At 49.9% G+C, this 17,946-nt stretch overlaps 1 protein-coding gene across 2 annotated transcripts; it reads right to left on the minus strand.

Annotated features, from left to right (window-relative positions):
• Positions 1 to 419: 419 nt before the first annotated feature.
• LOC307096451 (arylsulfatase D-like) lies at positions 420 to 17,117 on the minus strand. 2 transcript variants are annotated; one of them, XM_079766076.1, is made up of 10 exons: positions 17,006 to 17,117; positions 15,903 to 16,052; positions 14,566 to 14,687; positions 12,308 to 12,430; positions 10,347 to 10,770; positions 9,043 to 9,179; positions 7,400 to 7,537; positions 5,550 to 5,712; positions 3,833 to 3,954; positions 420 to 1,228 (listed from the first exon to the last, which is right to left on the minus strand). In XM_079766076.1, the coding sequence occupies exons 1-10, from the start codon at positions 17,065 to 17,067 to the stop codon at positions 864 to 866; spliced, it is 1,806 nt and encodes a 601-aa protein (XP_079622202.1). In that variant the 5' UTR covers positions 17,068 to 17,117; the 3' UTR covers positions 420 to 863. The 2 variants fall into 2 exon arrangements, with proteins under 2 accessions (XP_079622202.1, XP_079622203.1); XM_079766077.1 differs by lacking the exons at positions 15,903 to 16,052; positions 17,006 to 17,117 and adding an exon at positions 14,775 to 14,885 and having other exon boundaries at positions 421 to 1,228.
• Between the last annotated feature and the right edge of the window lie 829 nt (positions 17,118 to 17,946).

Genomic DNA, 17,946 nt, shown 5'->3' on the forward strand with positions numbered 1-17,946 from the left:
GTCTTCCTTTCTAAAAACACTAGAGGCCCGGTGCACAAAATTCGTGCACGGGAGGGTGTCCCTCAGCCCGGCCTGCACCCTCTCACAATCCAGAACCCCTCAGGGGATGTCCGGCTGCCGGTTTAGGCCCGATCCCACAGGGCCTCTGCCAATCCGGGACTGCTGGCTCCTAACCACTGGCCTGCCTGCCTGCCTGATCGCCCCTAACTGCTTGCCTGCCTGCCAGCCAGCCTGATCATCCCTAGCTACCTCTGCCTCGGCCCCTTCTGCCGCGGCTTCATCTGGAAGGATGTCCAGAATGACGTCCGGAAAGCCGTTCGGCTGTCCGGTCTAATCAGCATATTACACTTGTATTATTATTATTATTATTTTTCAAATATATTTTATTGATTTTTTTACAGAGAGGAAGGGAGAGGGAGAGAGAGTCAGAAACATCGATGAGAGAGAAACATCCACCAGCTTCCTCCTGCACGCCTCCACCTGAGGATGTGCCCGCAACCAAGGTACATGCCCTTGACCGGAATCGAACCCGGGACCCTTCATGCCCCAGGCCGACGCTCCATCCACTGAGCCACACCGGCCAGGGCACACTTTTATTATTATAGATTTGCTTGTGTCATTGAAAAAAGAAACTATTTTTATTGATCTCAGAGAGAAGAAGGAAGAGGAAGAGAGAGAGAGAGAGAGAAACATCAAAGACGAGAGAGAATCATGGATCGGCTGCCTCCTGCACGCCCCCTACTGGGGATCCAGCGCATAACCTGGGCATGTGCCCTTGACCGGGAATCGAACCGTGACCTCCTGGTTCCTAGGTCGACGCTCTAACCACTGAGCCACGCTGGCCGGGGGGGGGGGGGGGGCGGTCACCTCTCGCTGGGGCCTCCCTCCTGGCCGCAGGAGCAGAAAGGGAAGGTCCCACAACAGGGCTGGAGCCACGGCTTCCAGAGGATGTGGCTCAGGGAGAACTGTGCGGGCACGGGGGTCCGGGTCGCGCTGTGCTCCTCCACGGCCTCGCCCACCCTGGCGACCACGGCGTGGAACAGCGGCTCGGCGTCGGGGGACAGGGGCCGGGCCTCCGAGGGGTCCCTGGAGAGGTCAAACAGCAGAGGAGGGCTGTGCCGGGTGACGCCGTCCCCCGAGCAGGGGCACACGCCGTGGCCGTGGCAGGCGCCCGCGCCCCCGGGGTGGAACCTGGGCGTCACGTAGTGGACCTTCCAGAGTCGGCCTCCTGCAGGCAGACAGGAGGCAGGCGGTCAGGGTAGCAAGAACCGGCTGGTCAGGAAACACCTGGCTTAGAACTGGGGGACGGTCCCCAACATCCATCCTATCGAATAAAAGGCTAATGTGCAAATCGACCGTCACTCCAGCACACAAGATGGCTGCCCCCATGTGGACACAAGATGGCCATCAGGGGAGGGCAGTTAGAGACGATCAGGCCGGCAGGGGAGGGCAGTTGTGGGTGATCAGGCCTGTAGAGGAGGGAAGTTGGGAGGGATCAGGACTGTAGGGGAGGGCAGTTGGGGGGGACCAGACCATCTGGGGAGGGCAGTTGGGAGGGACCAGGCCTGCAAGGGAGGGCAGTTAGGAGGGACCAGGCCTGCAAGGGAGGGCAGTTGGGGGCGATCAATCCTGCAGGGGAGGGCAGTTAGGTGTCGATCAGGCTGGCAGGGGAGTGGTTAGGGGGTGATCAGGCTGGCAGGCAGAAGCGGTTAGGGGCAATCAGGAAGGCAGGCAGGTGAGCAGTTGGGAGCCAGCCGTCCTGGATTGTGAGAGGGATGTCTGTTTGGGATCAGGCCTACACAGGCAGTCAGACATCCCCCGAGGGGTCCCAGATTGGAGAGGGTGCAGGCTGGGCTGAGGGACACACCCTCCCCCCCGTGCATGAATTTCACGCACTGGGCCTCTAGTCCTATATAATAAAAGGCTAATATGCAAATCGACCAAATGGCATCCTATATAATAAAAGGCTAATATGCAAATCGACCAAATGGCAAAATAACCGGTCACTCTGATGCGCACTGACCACCAGGGGGCAGACGCTCAATGAAAGAGCTGCCCCCTGGTGGTCAGTGCGCTCCCACGGGGGGGGGGGGAGGGGTGCCGCTCAGCAGCCGCCAGAAGCCGGGCTCATGGCTGGGGGGTGCAGAGCCGGTGGTGGGAGCCGGCCTAAGCCCTCAGTCGGACATCTCCCGAGGGCTCCGAGACTGCGAGAGGGCACAGGCCTGGCTGAGGTGAGGGACCCCCCACCCCGAGTGCAGGAATTTCATGCACCGGGCCTCTAGGGGGATATAAAGAAAAATGGCCCGGCTGGCGTAGCTCAGTGGTTGGGCATTGACCTATGAACCAGGAGGTCACGGTTTGATTCCCGGTCAAGGGCACAGGCCCGCATTGCAGGCTCGATCCCCAGTAGGGGGCGTGCAGGAGGCAGCCGATCTATGATTCTCTCTCATCAAGGATGTTTCTCTCTCTCTCGCTCCGTCTCCCTTCCTCTCTGAAATCAATAAAAATCTATTTAAAAAATAAAAATAATAAAATAAAGAGCCCAGCTGGTGTGGGTCAGTGGCTGAGCATTGACGTAGGAACCATTTCTCAATCTAATCTATCAATTTCCTGTATGTAGAGGGGTCATCTATGACTATATAATTTACTATCAACTAGTCCTATCTACCTACCTACCTACCATCTTTCTATCTCTACCTATCTATCTATCTATCTATCTATCTATCTATCTATCTATCTATCTATCTAATTATCCATCCATCCATCCATCCATCCATCTATGCATCATCTAGTAACCATGTCATATCTATCTATCTATATCTATCTATCTATCTATCTATCTATCTATCTATCTATCTATCTACCTATCTATCATCTATCTATCTATCTATCATCTATCTATCTATCTATCATCTATCTATCTTTCTATCTATCTGATATCTATCTATCTATCTATCTATCTATCATCTATCTATCTCTCTATCTATCTACCACCTACCTACCTACCTACCTACCTACCTACCTACCTATCTATGCATCCATCCATTTATCTATATATCATCTAGCCACCATCTTTCAACTATCATCTATCTATACATCTTACCCATCCATCCATCCATCCATCCATCCATCCACTATCTATCTAGCATCACCTAGTCACCATCTCTCAACTATCTATCATCTATCTATGTAATTATCTATCTAGCTATATCTATCTATCTATCTATCTATCTATCTATCTATCTATCTACCTATCTATCTTCTATCTATCTATCATCTATCTATCTATCTATCTATCTATCTATCTATCTATCTATCATCTATCATCTATCTCTATCTATCTATCTATCTATCTATCTATCTATCTATCTATCTATCTATCCATCCATCCATTTACCTATCTATCTATGCATCATTTAGTCACCATCTTTCAACTATCTATCTATCTATCTATCTATCTATCTATCTATCTATCTATCTATCATCTATCTATCTATCTATCTATCTATCTATATCTATCTATCATCTATCTATCTATCTATCTATCATCTATCTATCTATCTATCTATCATCTATCTATCTATCTATCTATCTATCTATCTATCTATCTATCATCTATCTATCTCTATCTATCATCTATCTATCTATCTATCATCTATCTATCTATCTATCTATCTATCTATCTATCTATCTATCTATCTCTATCTATCCACCCACACCCATCCACCCATCTATCTATGCATCCACCCACTCACCTTCCCTCTCGGTTCCTTTTCTCCAGGGAACCCCGACAGGCACCAGCCCGCACCGAGTCGGGAAGGCGTGTACTCACTGTCCCTGTCATGCCAGCGTGCCGCGTGGAGGTATGTCCCGCAATAATGAAACAGGAACTCGTGTGCCGAGCGCTCAGTAGCTCCTTGCAGCAGGGGCACCAGGCTACGACCATCGATCACCCTGATCAGGGACGAGACAACAGGAAGGAATCAGACCAAGGCCACCCGGGCTGTTCTTGCATCTGGGAATAAACCCCCCAAAGCTGCAGGGGACCCCCTCCCCCCCACCCTATAGATGACAGTCAGGGGAGCAGAGATGAGCTGCCTCTAAGGATGGATGGATGGATGGACGGATGGATAAGATGGATAGATAATAGATAGATAGATAGATAGATAGATAGATAGATAGATAGATATAGATAGATAGGTAGATAGATAGATGATAGATGATAAATAGATAGATAGAGAGATGATAGATGATAAATAGATAGATAGATGATAGATATAGATAGATAGATAGATAGATGATAGAGATAGATAGATGATAGATAGATAGATGATAGATAGATAGATAGATAGATAGATAGATAGATAGGTGGATAAGAGAGCTGAGCAAGGTATATACTGCTTTTGTTGTTTTTAATTTTTATTTTATTTTATTATTTTAAAAATATATATCTTGATTTCAGAGAGGGAGAGAGAAAGATAGATAGAAACACCCATGATGGGAGAGAACCATGGATCGGCTGCCTCCTGCACGCCCCCTACTGGTGATTGAGCCCACACCCTGGACATGTGCCCTTGACTGGGAATTGAACCCTGACCTCCTGGTTCATAGGCCGATGCTTAACCACTGAGCCACGCCGGCCTGGCTTGACCCCACATTTTATTTAACCTCATGTTTGACTGAGTGTGGCTATTTCACATTAAGCTTTGAGCGCTCTTGTACATTGAGGATGTGAGAATTTTTTAGTGTCCTCATGCTGTAGGTTCCTCCCCCTCAACGTGAAACCTTTTTCCATGCATGATAGATAGATGATAGATAGATGATAGATAGATAGATAGATAGATAGATAGATAGATAGATAGATAGATATAGATTGATAATAGATAGATAGATGACAGATAGGTAGATGAATAGACAGATAGATGATAGCTGGATGGGTGATAGAGATAGATGATAGATAGATAGATAGATAGATAGATAGATAGATAGATAGATGATAGATAATAAATATAGATATATAGATGATAGATAGATGACAGATAGATAGGTAGATGGATAGACAGATAGATGATGGATGGATGATAGATAGATGATAGATAGGTGATAGATGATAGATATAGATAGATAGATGATAGATAGATGACAGATAGGTAGATGGATAGAAAGATGATAGGTGGATGGATGATAGATAGATGATAGGTAGGTAGATGGCTAGACAGATAGATGATGGATGGATTATACATAGATGATAGATGATAGATATAGATAGATAGATGACAGATAGATAGGTAGATGGATAGACAGATGATAGATAGATGGATGGATGATAGATAAATGATAGCTAGGTAGGTAGATAAATAGACAGATAGATGATGGATGGATGATATAGATAGATAGATAGATAGATAGATAGATAGGTAGGTAGATGGATAGACAGATACATGATGGATGGATGGATGATAGATGATAGATATATGATAGATAGATAGATGAGATAGTGACTAGATGATGCAGGAATGAGCGGCCAGGGGGCCTCGTCCCCCGTGCACCTGTCCTGGGGCGTCTCTCCGCCCCCCAGCTGGACCACGGTGGGGAACACGTCCATCAGGCTGGTCGGCTCGTGGACCTCCCGGCCGGCGGGCAGCACCCCGGGCCACCGGAATATCCCGGGGACACGGATCCCGCCTTCCCAGCCCCCCATGCCTTTCCCACCTGCAAGGAGATGACATGGTTAGGACTCTGAGGTCTAGACGCACACCTGGTTGCACCTGTGGGCACGTAGACACCCACCCCCACAGGGACACACCTGGGGAGTCTGTGTCTCCCCAAATCGGCCACAGCGATTGTTCCAGAACCTTGTAATGCCCCCCACCAGCTGGTGGGAGTCAACATCCCCTCCCCCTGGGATTCGGGGGGGTCTTTGTGATCCTCTCAAGACATAGGGCATGCCGGGCCAGTGTGGCTCAGTGGTGGGGCTGTGGACCCGTGAGCCAGGAGGTCGCCGGTTCGATTCCAGGTCAGAGAACATGCCTGGATTTCAGCCTTGATGACCAGTAGGGGGCGAGGAGGAGGCAGCTGATCCATGATTCTCTCTCTCACATCAATGCTTCTCTCTCTCTCTCTCTCTCTCTCTCTCCAAAAAATCAATTAAAAATATTTTTGCCCAAATGGAGTGGCCGAGGGGTTGAGCGTCGACCTATGAACCAGGAGGTGACAGTTCGATTCCCACTCAGGGCACATGACTGGGTTGTGGGCTTGATCCCCAGTAGGGGGCGTGCAGAAGGCAGTCGATCCAAGATTCTCTCTCATCATGGATGTTTCTCTCTCTCCCTTTCTCTTCCAAATCAATAAAAATATATATATTTCTAAAAATCTGCCCTAACCGGTTTGGCTCAGTGGATGGAGTGTCGGCCTGCAGACTGAAGGGTCCAGGGTTCGATTCCGGTCAAGGGCATGTACCTTGGTTGCGGGCACATCCCCAGTGGGGGGTGTGCAGGAGGCAGCTGATGGATGTTTCTCTCTCATCGATGTTTCTAACTCACTCTCCCTCTCCCATCCTCTCTGTAAAACATCAATAAAATATATTTAAAAAAAATTTTTAAAAAATCTTTTTAACCCCACTCGCTTCTTCTCTCTCTCAAAATCAGTTAAAAAATTAACCACTGAGCCACATGCTCAAAGATTCGTGCTAGAACGGGCCTTCCTTCCCCCGGCTGCCAGCACCGCCTTCGTTACGGCCCTGAGCCGCCTTCTCGCCTTCCCGACTTCCCAAGCTGCTCGGAGGCCCAGATCATATGCAAATTAACCCGCCCCACCTCCAGCCGCTTGGTGCCTGCATATGCAAATAGACCCACCATCTTTGTTGGGTTAATTTGCATACTCACTCCTGATTGGCTGGTGGGCGTTGCGAAGGTACGGTCAATTTGCATCTTGCTCTTTTATTAGTGTAGATAGCATTACAATATTTAAAATAGTTTTTCTTGAAATATTAATGTTTATTGTCTATAACATTACTAGATTTAAAATAGTTTTTCTTGAAATATTAATGTTTATTGCATGTAACATTATTAAAAAAAGGAATAAGAGAAAAGAGAGAGAGAGTGGAAGAGAGGGAGGGAGGGGAAGAGAGAGAGGAACATCCATGTGAGAGAGACACATCGATCGGTTGCCTCCCACACGCGTCCCGACCGGGGATCGAACTCACAGCCCAGGCACGTGCTCTTGACCGGAATCGAACCCGGGACCCTTCAGCCCACAGGCCGACGCTCTCTCCACTGAGCCACCCGGTCAGGGCTGAGCCTAATTATTTTTTTTATTTTCCCTTCACCTCCCACCTTCCCTGGTGGGACTCACCGGGCGGATCCGTTCTCGAACCCTCAACCGTGCCCACGGGCCTCACCTCGGTAGATCCCGTTCCATCCGCCCAGCTGGCCCATCTCCTCATCTCGGGCCTCCAAATGCCCCCCATGGTCAGAGGTGAAGTAGGTGAAGGTCGAGTTCCTCAACCCGTTCTTGTCCACGGCGTCGAGGATTTTACCTTCACGGAAAAACGAAACATTATCAGGACAAAGTTGATCAGACAGCATCGATTTGGGGGCCCGGCCGGTGTGGCTCAGTGGTTGAGCATGAACCTAGGACCCAGGAGGTCACGGTTCGATTCCCGGTCAAGGGCACAGGCCCGGGTTGTGGGCTCGATCCCCTGTAGGGGGCGTGCAGGAGGCAGCCAATCCATGATTCTCTCTCATCATGGATGTTTCTCTCTCTCTCTCCCTCTTCCTTTCTCTCTCTCTAAAAATCAATTTTTTAAAAAAGTTAGCCCTAGCTGGTGTGGCTCAGTGGATAGAGCATTGGCCTGCAGACTGAAGGGTCCCGGGTTCGATTCCGGTCAAGGGCATGTACCTGGGTTGCGGGCACATCCCCAGTAGGGGGCGTGCAGGAGGCAGCTGATGGATGTTTCTCTCTCCTCTATGTTTCTTTCTTTTTTAAAAAATATATTTTTTATTGATTTCAGGGAGGAAGGGAGAGGGAGAGAGAGAGAGAGAAACATCCATGATGAGAGAAAATCCTGGATCGGCTGCCTCCTGCACGCCCCCTCCTGGTGATGGAGCCCACAACCCGGGCATGTGCCCTTGACTGGGAATCGAACCCTAACCTCCTGGTTAATAGGTCGACCCTCAACCACTGAGCCACGCCGGCTGGGATCTACAAGATATTTCCAATGGGTCTCTTTGTTGCATGTCTACTTACTGTAACTTTAAAATTTTTTTTCTTTATTTAAAAAAATATATATTTTACTAGAGGCCCAGCGCATGAAATAATGCAAGACCCAGAGTCCCTCCCGCCAATGCCGTGGGATCCATCAATGCACCTCCTGATGACCGGTCATTGGTTGTTTCAGCGTTCCGGCCACTGGCCTTTTATATATTAGACTAGTGGCCTGGTGCACGAAATTCGTGCACAGGATGGGGGAGGTGTCCCTCAGCCCAGCCTGCACCCTCTCCAATCTGGGACCCCTCGGGGGATGTCTGACTGCCGGTATAGGAATCGGGCCTAAACGGTCAGTCGGACATCCCTCTCGCAATCCAGGACCACTGGCTCCTAACCACTCACCTGCCTGCCTGCCCGATCGCCCCTAACTGCCCTCCCCTGCCGGCCTGATCTTACCCCTAACTGCCTCCGCCTTGGCCCCCACCACCACGGCTTTGTCTGGAAGGAAGTCGGACGTCCGGAAGATGGTTGGTTGACCCGGTCTAGTGAGCATATTACCCTTTTATTAGTATAGATCGAATTCAGGCAGAAAGGGAGAATGAGAGAGAGAGAGAAACATCCATGAGGAGAGAGAATCGTGGATCGGCTGCCTCCTGCACGCCCCCGACTGGGGATCAAGCCCGCAACCCGGGCCTGTGCCCTTGACCAGGAATCGAACCGTGACCTCCTGGTTCACAGGTCGACGCTCAGCCACTGAGCCACGCCGGCCAGGCTGTCACCACCCTTTAATGCCGAGGCCAGGAGCGAGGACGGCTGGGTCGGGCCTCGACTCACCTACCAACCAGTCCATCTCCTCCACGTTGTCGCCGTACACACCGTGCCTGCTCTTCCCACGAAACTCCTCCGTGGTGACCAGGGGGATGTGCACGTGGAGCAAGGAGACAAAGAGGAGGAACGGACGGTGCTTATTTCTGGGGGAAAAAAGAAAAAAAAAGAAAAAAATACCCTTTCAAATATTATGGCGTCTATTTCTTTCTCTTTTTAAAAAATTATATTTTATTGATTTTTCACAGAGAGGAAGGAAGAGGGATAGAGAGTTAGAAACATCGATGAGAGAGAAACATCCATCAGCTGCCTCCTGCACGCCCCCCACTGGGGATGTGCCCGCAACCAAGATACATGCCCTTGACCGGAATCGAACCCGGGACCCTTCCGTCCGCAGGCCGACGCTCTATCCACTGAGCCACACCGGCCAGGGCAACGGCGTCTGTTTCAATGCTAATAGATCCAGGATTTCCAAGTAGAGACTTGAGCAGTGGGAACCCATACATACAAAAGGGCCCTTGCTGGTGTTGCTCAGTGGTTAGAGCGTCGGCCTGTGGACTGAAGGGTCCTGGGTTCGATTCCCGGTCAAGGGCACATGCCCAGGTTGCGGGCTCGATCCCCAGTCGGGGGCATGCAGGAGGCAGCCGGTTCATGATTCTCTCTCATCATCCATATTCCTATCTCTCTCTCCCTCTCCCTTCCTCTCTGAAATCAATAAAAACATATTTTAAAAAAGGAAAAAGAAAAAAGAACAATGCCCGAGCCGGTGTGGCTCAGTGGGTAGAGTGTTGGCCTGCAGACTGAAGGGTCCCTGGTTCGATTTCTGGTCAAGGGCACACGCCTGGGTTGTGGGCTCCATCCCCAGGAGGGGGCGTGCAGGAGGCACCCAATCAGTGATCATGCAGGCAGGCAGAGGGGTTCGGGGCAATCAGGCCGGCAGGGGCGAGCAGTTAGGGGTGATCAGGCCAGCCGGGGAGAGCAGTTAGGGATGATCTGGCTGGCAGGGGAGGACAGTTAGGGGCGATCAGGCAGGCAGGGGAGGGCAGTTAGGGGCAATCAGGCCTGCAGGGGAGGACAGTTAGGGGCGATCAGAGAGGCAGGCAGGTGAGCGGTTAGGAGCCAGCAGTCCTGGGTTGCGAGAGGGATGTCCGACTCTCGGTCTAGGCCCAATCCCTAAACCTGAGGGGTCCCGGATTGGAGAGGGTGCAGGCTGGGCTGAGGGACGGCCCCCCATCCCGTGCACGAATTTCGTGCACCGCGCCTCTCGTAATAATAACAAGAAGAAAACAGGACAAAGATGGAGGCGGAAATACCTCTCTATGTAGGACACGACTTCCTTCAGCAGAAGCCCGGTGCTTCTCCCCAAATCCATGGGCTGCTCGACGACCTCGTGGTTCCTCATCAGGAGGCAGTTCCAGCGCCTGACGAACCCGAAGCTGGCGTACCAGCCCCCGAAGAACAGGACGAGGAGGCCGCCCGCCCCCAGGACCGCCCCCCGGGGCACGGCCAGGAGCCCCCAGGCCTTGCCGGCCGCCAGGGTCAGGAGGCCCACGGCCAGCCACTGGGTGAGACGCCACAGCCTGGCCCTCAGGGCGGCGTCCACCTCGGGGGGCCGGCCGGGGAGGCAGTCGTTGACCAGCGTGAAGGGCATGCCGTAGAAGTAGTCGAACCCGTGCCGGAGCGGGTGGTGGCAGTGGTCGCCACGGGATTGGCAGCTGACGCCCTGGTGCCATTTTCCTGGAGGCGGGAGCAGATCGAACCCGAACTGCCCTCCCCTGCCGGCCTGATCGCCCCTAACTGCTCTCCCCTGCCGGCCTGATCACCCCTAACTGCCCTCCCCTGCCGGTCTGATCGCCCCTAACGGCCCTCCCCTGCCGGCCTGATTGCCCCTAACTGCTCTCCCATGCCGGCCTGATCGCCCCTAACTGCCCTCCCCTGCAGGCCTGCAGGCCATAGTGACACCAACCCCCAATGCCAGGCAGAAAGGATGGAGGCACCCCTATGTTCACACCAGCGCTATTTTATTTATTTACTAGAGGCCCGGTGCATGAAATTCGTACACGGGGGTGGGTGTGTCCCTCAGCCCAGCCTGCACCCTCTCCAATCTGGGACCCCTCGAGGGATGTCTGAATGCCCGTTTAGGCCTGATCCAGGTGGAATCAGGCCTAAATGGGCAGTCGGACATCCCTCTCACAATCCAGGACTGCTGGCTCCTAACTGCTCGCCTGCCTGCCTTCCTGATTAACCCTCACCGCTTCTGCCTGCCAGCCTGATCACCCCTAACCACTCCCCTGCCAGCCTGATGGATGCCTAACTGCTCCCCTGCCAGTGTGTTTGCCCCAAATGCCCTCCCCTTTAGGCCTGGTCCCTCCCAACTGCCCTTCCCTGCAGGCCTGGTCACCCCTAACTGCCCTCCCCTGCAGGCTTGATCGCCCCCAACTGCCCTCCCCTGCTGGCCATCTTGTGGTGGCCATCTTGTGTCCACATGGGGGCAGGATCTTTGACCACATGGGGGCAGCCATCTTGTGTGTTGGAGTGATGGTCAATCTGCATATTACTCTTTTATTAGATAGGATAGATTATTTTATATATATCCTATTATTATATTTTATATATTGATTATGTTTTCCATTATATATACACTCATATATAAGTATATATATGTGTGTGTGTATATATATATGTATATATTTTTATATATTTTATATAGGTATATATATTTTATATATATGTGTGTGTATATATATATATATGTATACATACATATATATATAAGTGTATATATATATATATATATATATATATATATATATGTATGTATACATATATATATACAGAGTGGCCAGATGATGAGGATCTCTGAACGCATAACCATCTGTCCACTCAGTGTGTATCCTATAGAATAAAAGGCTGATATGCAAATGGTCCCCTCGACCAGGAGTTCGACCAGCAGGCAGGCCGGCCAACCGCCCACGTCCCCTTCCCCTGGCCAGGCTGGCCGGACCCCACCCATGCACGAATTCATGCACCGGGCCTCTAATATATATATATATACACACACTGAGTGGCCAGATTATTATGGGTTCAGAGATCATCATCATGTGGCCACTCAGGGTATAAACACACAAAAAAAGAGAGAGAGAGAGAGAGAAGTCACCCAGATCCAGCACCAAATGTTGGTTCTGACCCCTGACCTCTCTCCCGTGTAGGAACACGGTTCTTGCCATCACTGCTCTCCAGGGTGACCCGTCACGCGTGACAGGAGCGTGAGTACCTATGAGGCCTGTGGCGTAACCCCGCTGCTGCAGGATCCTCGCGAAGGTGGTCTCGTTCTCGGGGAGCCCCCCCGAGCCCCCGTTCCACTGCAGGGCCCGGTATCCGTCGCTGGCGTCCATGCCTGGGGGGGGGGGTAGAGCAGAGAGAGGGCTTACGGTGTCTGTTGGGGGCACTGGGGTACGCTCAGATGGGGATTCATCTACCTATCATCTATCTATCTATCTATCTATCTATCTATCTATCTATCTATCTATCATCTATCTATCTAATCTATCTATCTATCTATCTATCTATCTATCTATCTATCTATCATCTATCTATCATCTATCTATCTAATCTATCTATCTATCTATCTGTCTATCTATCTATCTATCTATCATCTATCTATCTAATCTATCTATCTAATCTATCTATCTATCTATCTATCTATCTATCTATCTATCTATCATCTATCTATCTATCTATCTATCTATCTATCTATCTATCTATCATCTATTCATCTAGCAACACCTATGTGTCTATCCATCTATCATCTATCTATCTATCCATTCATCTATTACCTATTTATCTACCTAACTACTGGTATGTATCTATCCCACTCATCTATCTATCCATCCATTATCTATCTATCTATCCACCCATCATCTATCCATCCATCTATCATTTATCTATCCATCTATAACCTATCCATTCATCCTACCTCATAATGGACAAATATGCAAATTGACCACACCTTCGCTACGCCCAAGCCACACCCACCAGCCAAGCCATGCCCACCAACCAATCAGGACGAATATGCAAATTACCCCAACAAAGATGGCGGCTAATTTGCATATCAAGACAGCGTAGAAAGAAGCCAAGAGCTGCAGAAGGGAGCAAAGCTGCGGAGAAGCAAGCAAGCCACGGGGGGGGGAGGAGAAGGGAGGAGCGGAGGCGGGCCCGGGGGAGAAGGAAGTTGAGCGGGCGGGGCCGGGGGAGAAGGGAGGAGCGGAGGCAGGGCCGGGGGAGAAGGGAAAAGCAGGGGGGCTGGCGGAGATCGCGGGGCGGTGGACAAGGGAGGAGAGCAGGCTGGGTGGGGTAGAGTGCAGCAGGAAACGCTATTGCAGGATTTTTCCTGCAACGGGAACGCTAGTCTACTATATCTACCTATCTATGTACGTATCTATCCATCTATTATCTATCTGTCCATTCCTCTATTATATCTGTCTATGTATGTACCTATCTACTCATCTATTATATGTCTATCCATTCATCTTCTATCTTCTATCTATATCTATATCTATATCTATATCTATCTATTGTCTGTCATCTATGTATCTATCTACCTACCTATGTATGTATCTATCTATCCATTCATCTATCCATATATCCATCCATCATCTGTCTATCCATTCATCAACTATTTATCAATCAATCTTTGTATATCCATTCATATATTTTCTATCTACCTATGTATCTATCTATCCATCATCTATCTATCCATTCATCTACTATTTCTACCTATCTATCTATCTATCTATCTATCTATCTATCTATCTATCTATCCATCATCTATCCATCTTTCTTCATCTATGTATCTACCTATTATCTATCTACTGATCCATCATCTATCTATCCATCCATTTATCATCTTTCTATCCATTCATTTATCTTATCTATCTACCTACCTAAGTATGTATGTATGTATCTATCATCTATCTATCTATCTATCTATCTATCTATCTATCTATCTATCTATCTATCATCTATCTATCTATCTATCTATCTATCTATCTATCTATCTATATCTATCCACTCATCTATTTATCCATTCATCATATATCCATCTTTCATCATCTACGTGTCTACCATCTATCTATTGATCCACCCATCATCTATCTATCCATCCATCATCTTTCTGTCCATTCATTCATCTTATCTATCTACCTACCTAAGTATGTATCTATCCATCTATCACAAGTCTATCCATTTGTATCTATCATCTATCTATCTATCTATCTATCTATCTATCTATCTATCTATCTATCAAACTATCTATATTTCTATCATCTATCTATCTATCATCTATCTATCATCTATTTATCATCTATCTATCATCTATCTATCTATCTATCTATCTATCTATCTATCTATCTATCTATCTATCTATCTATCATCCATCCATCATCATCTATGTATCCATCCATCCATCCATCCATCCATCCATCCATCCATCCAGCTATCTGCCCTTCTCGCGTTCGTCCCCCCGACACCCACCTGATCGGAAAGCGTGTCTCCCGGTCAGGAAAGCCGCTCGGCTCGGGGTACAGAGGGGAGCGGCCGCCAGGTGCTGGGTGAGCCTCACGCCTTCTCCCGCAAGCCGGTCGATGTTGGGCGTCCTGGGCAAACCACACGCACGTCACCGCCAGGAAGGGGGCGTGCACCCACCTCCGCCGGTCCGTGCATGGAAAGGCGTCTACACGAACCTTAGTTGGAAACGAGATCTCTGCAGCCAGGCCGGGCTGGCTCAGTGGTTGAGCTTTGACCTAGGAACCAGGAGGTCAGGGTTCGATTCCCGGTCAAGGGCACCTGCCCGGGTTGTGGGCTGGATCCCCAGTAGGGGGCGTGCAGGAGGCAGCTGATCCATGATTCTCTCTCCTCATGGATGTTTCCCTCTCTCCCTTCCTCTCTGAAATCAATATTCTATAATAATAAAAGCGTAATATGCTAATTAGACCAGACAGCCGAACGACCTTCCGGATGACCTTCTGGATGAAGCCAGGGCTGCGAGGGCCTAGGCAAGCCACTGCAGCTATGAGGGCCGAGCCCCTAGCAAGAATTTCGTGCATCGGGCCTCTAGAATATACATAGGCCCTAGCCCAGTGGTCGGCAAACCGCGGCTCGCGAGCCCCAGGCGGCTCTCTGGCCCCTGGAGTGTGGCTCTTCCACAAAACACCACGGCCTGGGCGAGTCTGTGTTGAAGACGTGGCGTTCGAAGACGTTTACGTTTAAAACAATGTGGCTCTCCAAAGGAATGTCAATCGTTGTGCTGTTGATGTTTGGCTCTGTGGACTCAGGAGTTTGCCGACCACTGCCCTGACCGGTGTGGCTCGGTGGATAAGAGCGTCGGCCTGCGGACTGAAGGGTCCCGGGTTCGATTCCCGGTCAAGGGCATGGACCTTGGTTGCGGGCACATCCCCAGGAGGGGGCGTGCAGGAGGCAGCTGATCGATGTTTCTCTCTCATGGATGTTTCTAACTCTCTCTCCCTCTCCCTTCCTCTCTGTAAAAAATCAATAAAATATATTTAACAAAAATAAAAAATATATATTTTGATGGATTTCAGAGAGAGGAAGGGAGGAGAGAGAGAGAGAGAAACACCCAGGGTGAGAGAGAATCATCGATCGGCTGCCTCCTGCACGCCCCCTACTGGGTGGGGATGGAGCCTGCAACCCGGGCACGTGCCCTTGACTGGGAATCGAACTCTGACCTCCTGGTTCACAGGTCGATGCTCAACTACTGAGCCACACCGGCCGGGCTACAGGCAGGTTTTCGATGGATCCTTCGGCCAAAGACACACACACACACACACACCCCTCCCCAGCCCATATGGTACCTCACTGTGTTGTTCCCATAGCAACCCAGATCCCCAATGCCCAGGTCGTCTGCCACGATGAGGAGGATATTTGGTTGGGGAGCACCCGCCGCTTTCAACTCGCCGATCCTCAGAAGCAAACACAGGGAGGCCAGGACCGGCCAGCAGCCCCTGGAGAGAAAAAGCAAAGAGGCAGAGGTCAAGGCCTAGAGTCCCCGTGGCCGGCAAACCGCGGCTGGCGAGCCCCAGGCGGCTCTCTGGCCCCTGGAGGGTGGCTCTTCCACAAAACACCACGGCCTGGGCGAGTCTGTGTTGAAGACGTGGCGTTCGAAGACGTTTAAGTTTAAAAAAAATGTGGCTCTCCAAGGAAATTTCAGTCGTTGTGCTGTTGATGTTTGGCTCCGTGGGCTCATGAGTTTGCCGACCCCTGGCCTAGACGCAAAGGGGTCAGGTGTTAACCCGACCGGCTCAGGGGAGGCCTGGGTGGCGGGTCTTGCAAACCCAGAGACCTCAAGTCACCCCAAAGGATGGTCTGACATTAAACTTTAGCTAAAAGCAGTCTATGGCGGGGAGTCACCTCCTAGGCCGACAAGGTCATTGACAAGGTCAACCTTCACCTTAACTGAGCCTGTCTTTTTGCCTCTAGGATGACACACCCTTAAAATATCGGGGTAACTGGTAACTCCCCTTTTCCTGGACCCCCCTTGGGGCACAGCCTCATGTGCTGGGGGCCGGGACAGAGACCACAAATTCCTGCCTTAGATGGTTTGGCTCAGTGGATAGAGCGTCGGCCTGCGGACTGAAGGGTCCCGGGTTCGATTCCCGGTCAAGGGCATGGACCTGGGTTGCGGGCACATCCCCAGGTGGGGGCGTGCAGGAGGCAGCTGATGGATGTTTCTCTCATCATGGATGTTTCTATCTCTCTCTTCCTTCGTCTCTGAAATCAATAAAAATATATTTAAAAATAAAAGAGACCCCAAATCCCTTCATGATCATGTTCATTGTCCCTGCACCCGCCTAAGTCTGTGTCCGTCATTTTACTTTTCATCCAATCCCAGGGGTTCTCCCTGCTCTGCTTGCTCCCGCCTCCCTAATCCATCCCCAATGGATTTCACGTCACCCACCTACGTCCCCTCCTTTGATCGCAACGTATAAATGCAGACGTAACCGCCCTTCTCCGGAGCATTCTCTCAGTCCGTTGAGGTTCTGCTTCCCGGCATCTGTCGACCGTTTGGCTCCAATAAAGTCACAAAAATTCTTTATGGGTTTCAATTTTTTTTTTTTTAGGTTAACACCAGTATCTTCCCTGATGAAGATCAGCTTAGATCGTGAATGAGCCTATTGTCTTTTTTTTTTTTTAATTTTTAAAGCTTAAGTTTTACTATTTTTAAATATTTTTTACTGATTTTACAGAGAGGAAGGGAGCAGGAGAGAGAGTTAGAAACATCGATGAGAGAGAAACATCCATCAGCTGCCTCCTGCACGTCCCCCACTGGGGATGTGCCTGCAACCAAGGTACATGCCCTTGACTGGAATCGAACCCGGGACCCTTCAGTCCACAGGCGGACGCTCCATCCACTGAGTCACACCTGCCAGGGCCTGAGTTAACTGTTGACTGTTAACGATCCTGCACCCACTTAAGTAAAAGAACTATGTGTCCATCATTTCACTTTCCATCCAATCCCAGAGGTTCCCCCCCCCCCCCCTTGGTTTTCTCCCGCCTCCTTAATCCATCCCCAATGGATTCCATAAGAACCCACTTATATTCCCTCCTTGGATAGTATTGTCTCTAAAACAAGATGAGCCCGGGCCGGTGTGGCTCAGTGGATAGAGCATCCGCTTGTGGACTGAAGGGTCCTGGGTTCGATTCCGGTCAAGGGCATGTACCTTGGTTGCGGGCACATCCCCAGGTGGGGGCGTGCAGGAGGCAGCTGATGGATGTTTCTCTCTCATCGATGTTTCTAACTCTCTCCCCCTCTCCCTTCCTCTCTGTAAAAAATCAATAAAATGTATTTAAAAAATAAATAAAATGAAATAAAATAAACGGCGAGAAACCGCCCTTCTC

Source organism: Cnephaeus nilssonii (assembly GCF_951640355.1).
Source record: "Cnephaeus nilssonii genome assembly, chromosome: Y".
Taxonomy (NCBI): Eukaryota; Metazoa; Chordata; class Mammalia; order Chiroptera; family Vespertilionidae; genus Cnephaeus; species Cnephaeus nilssonii.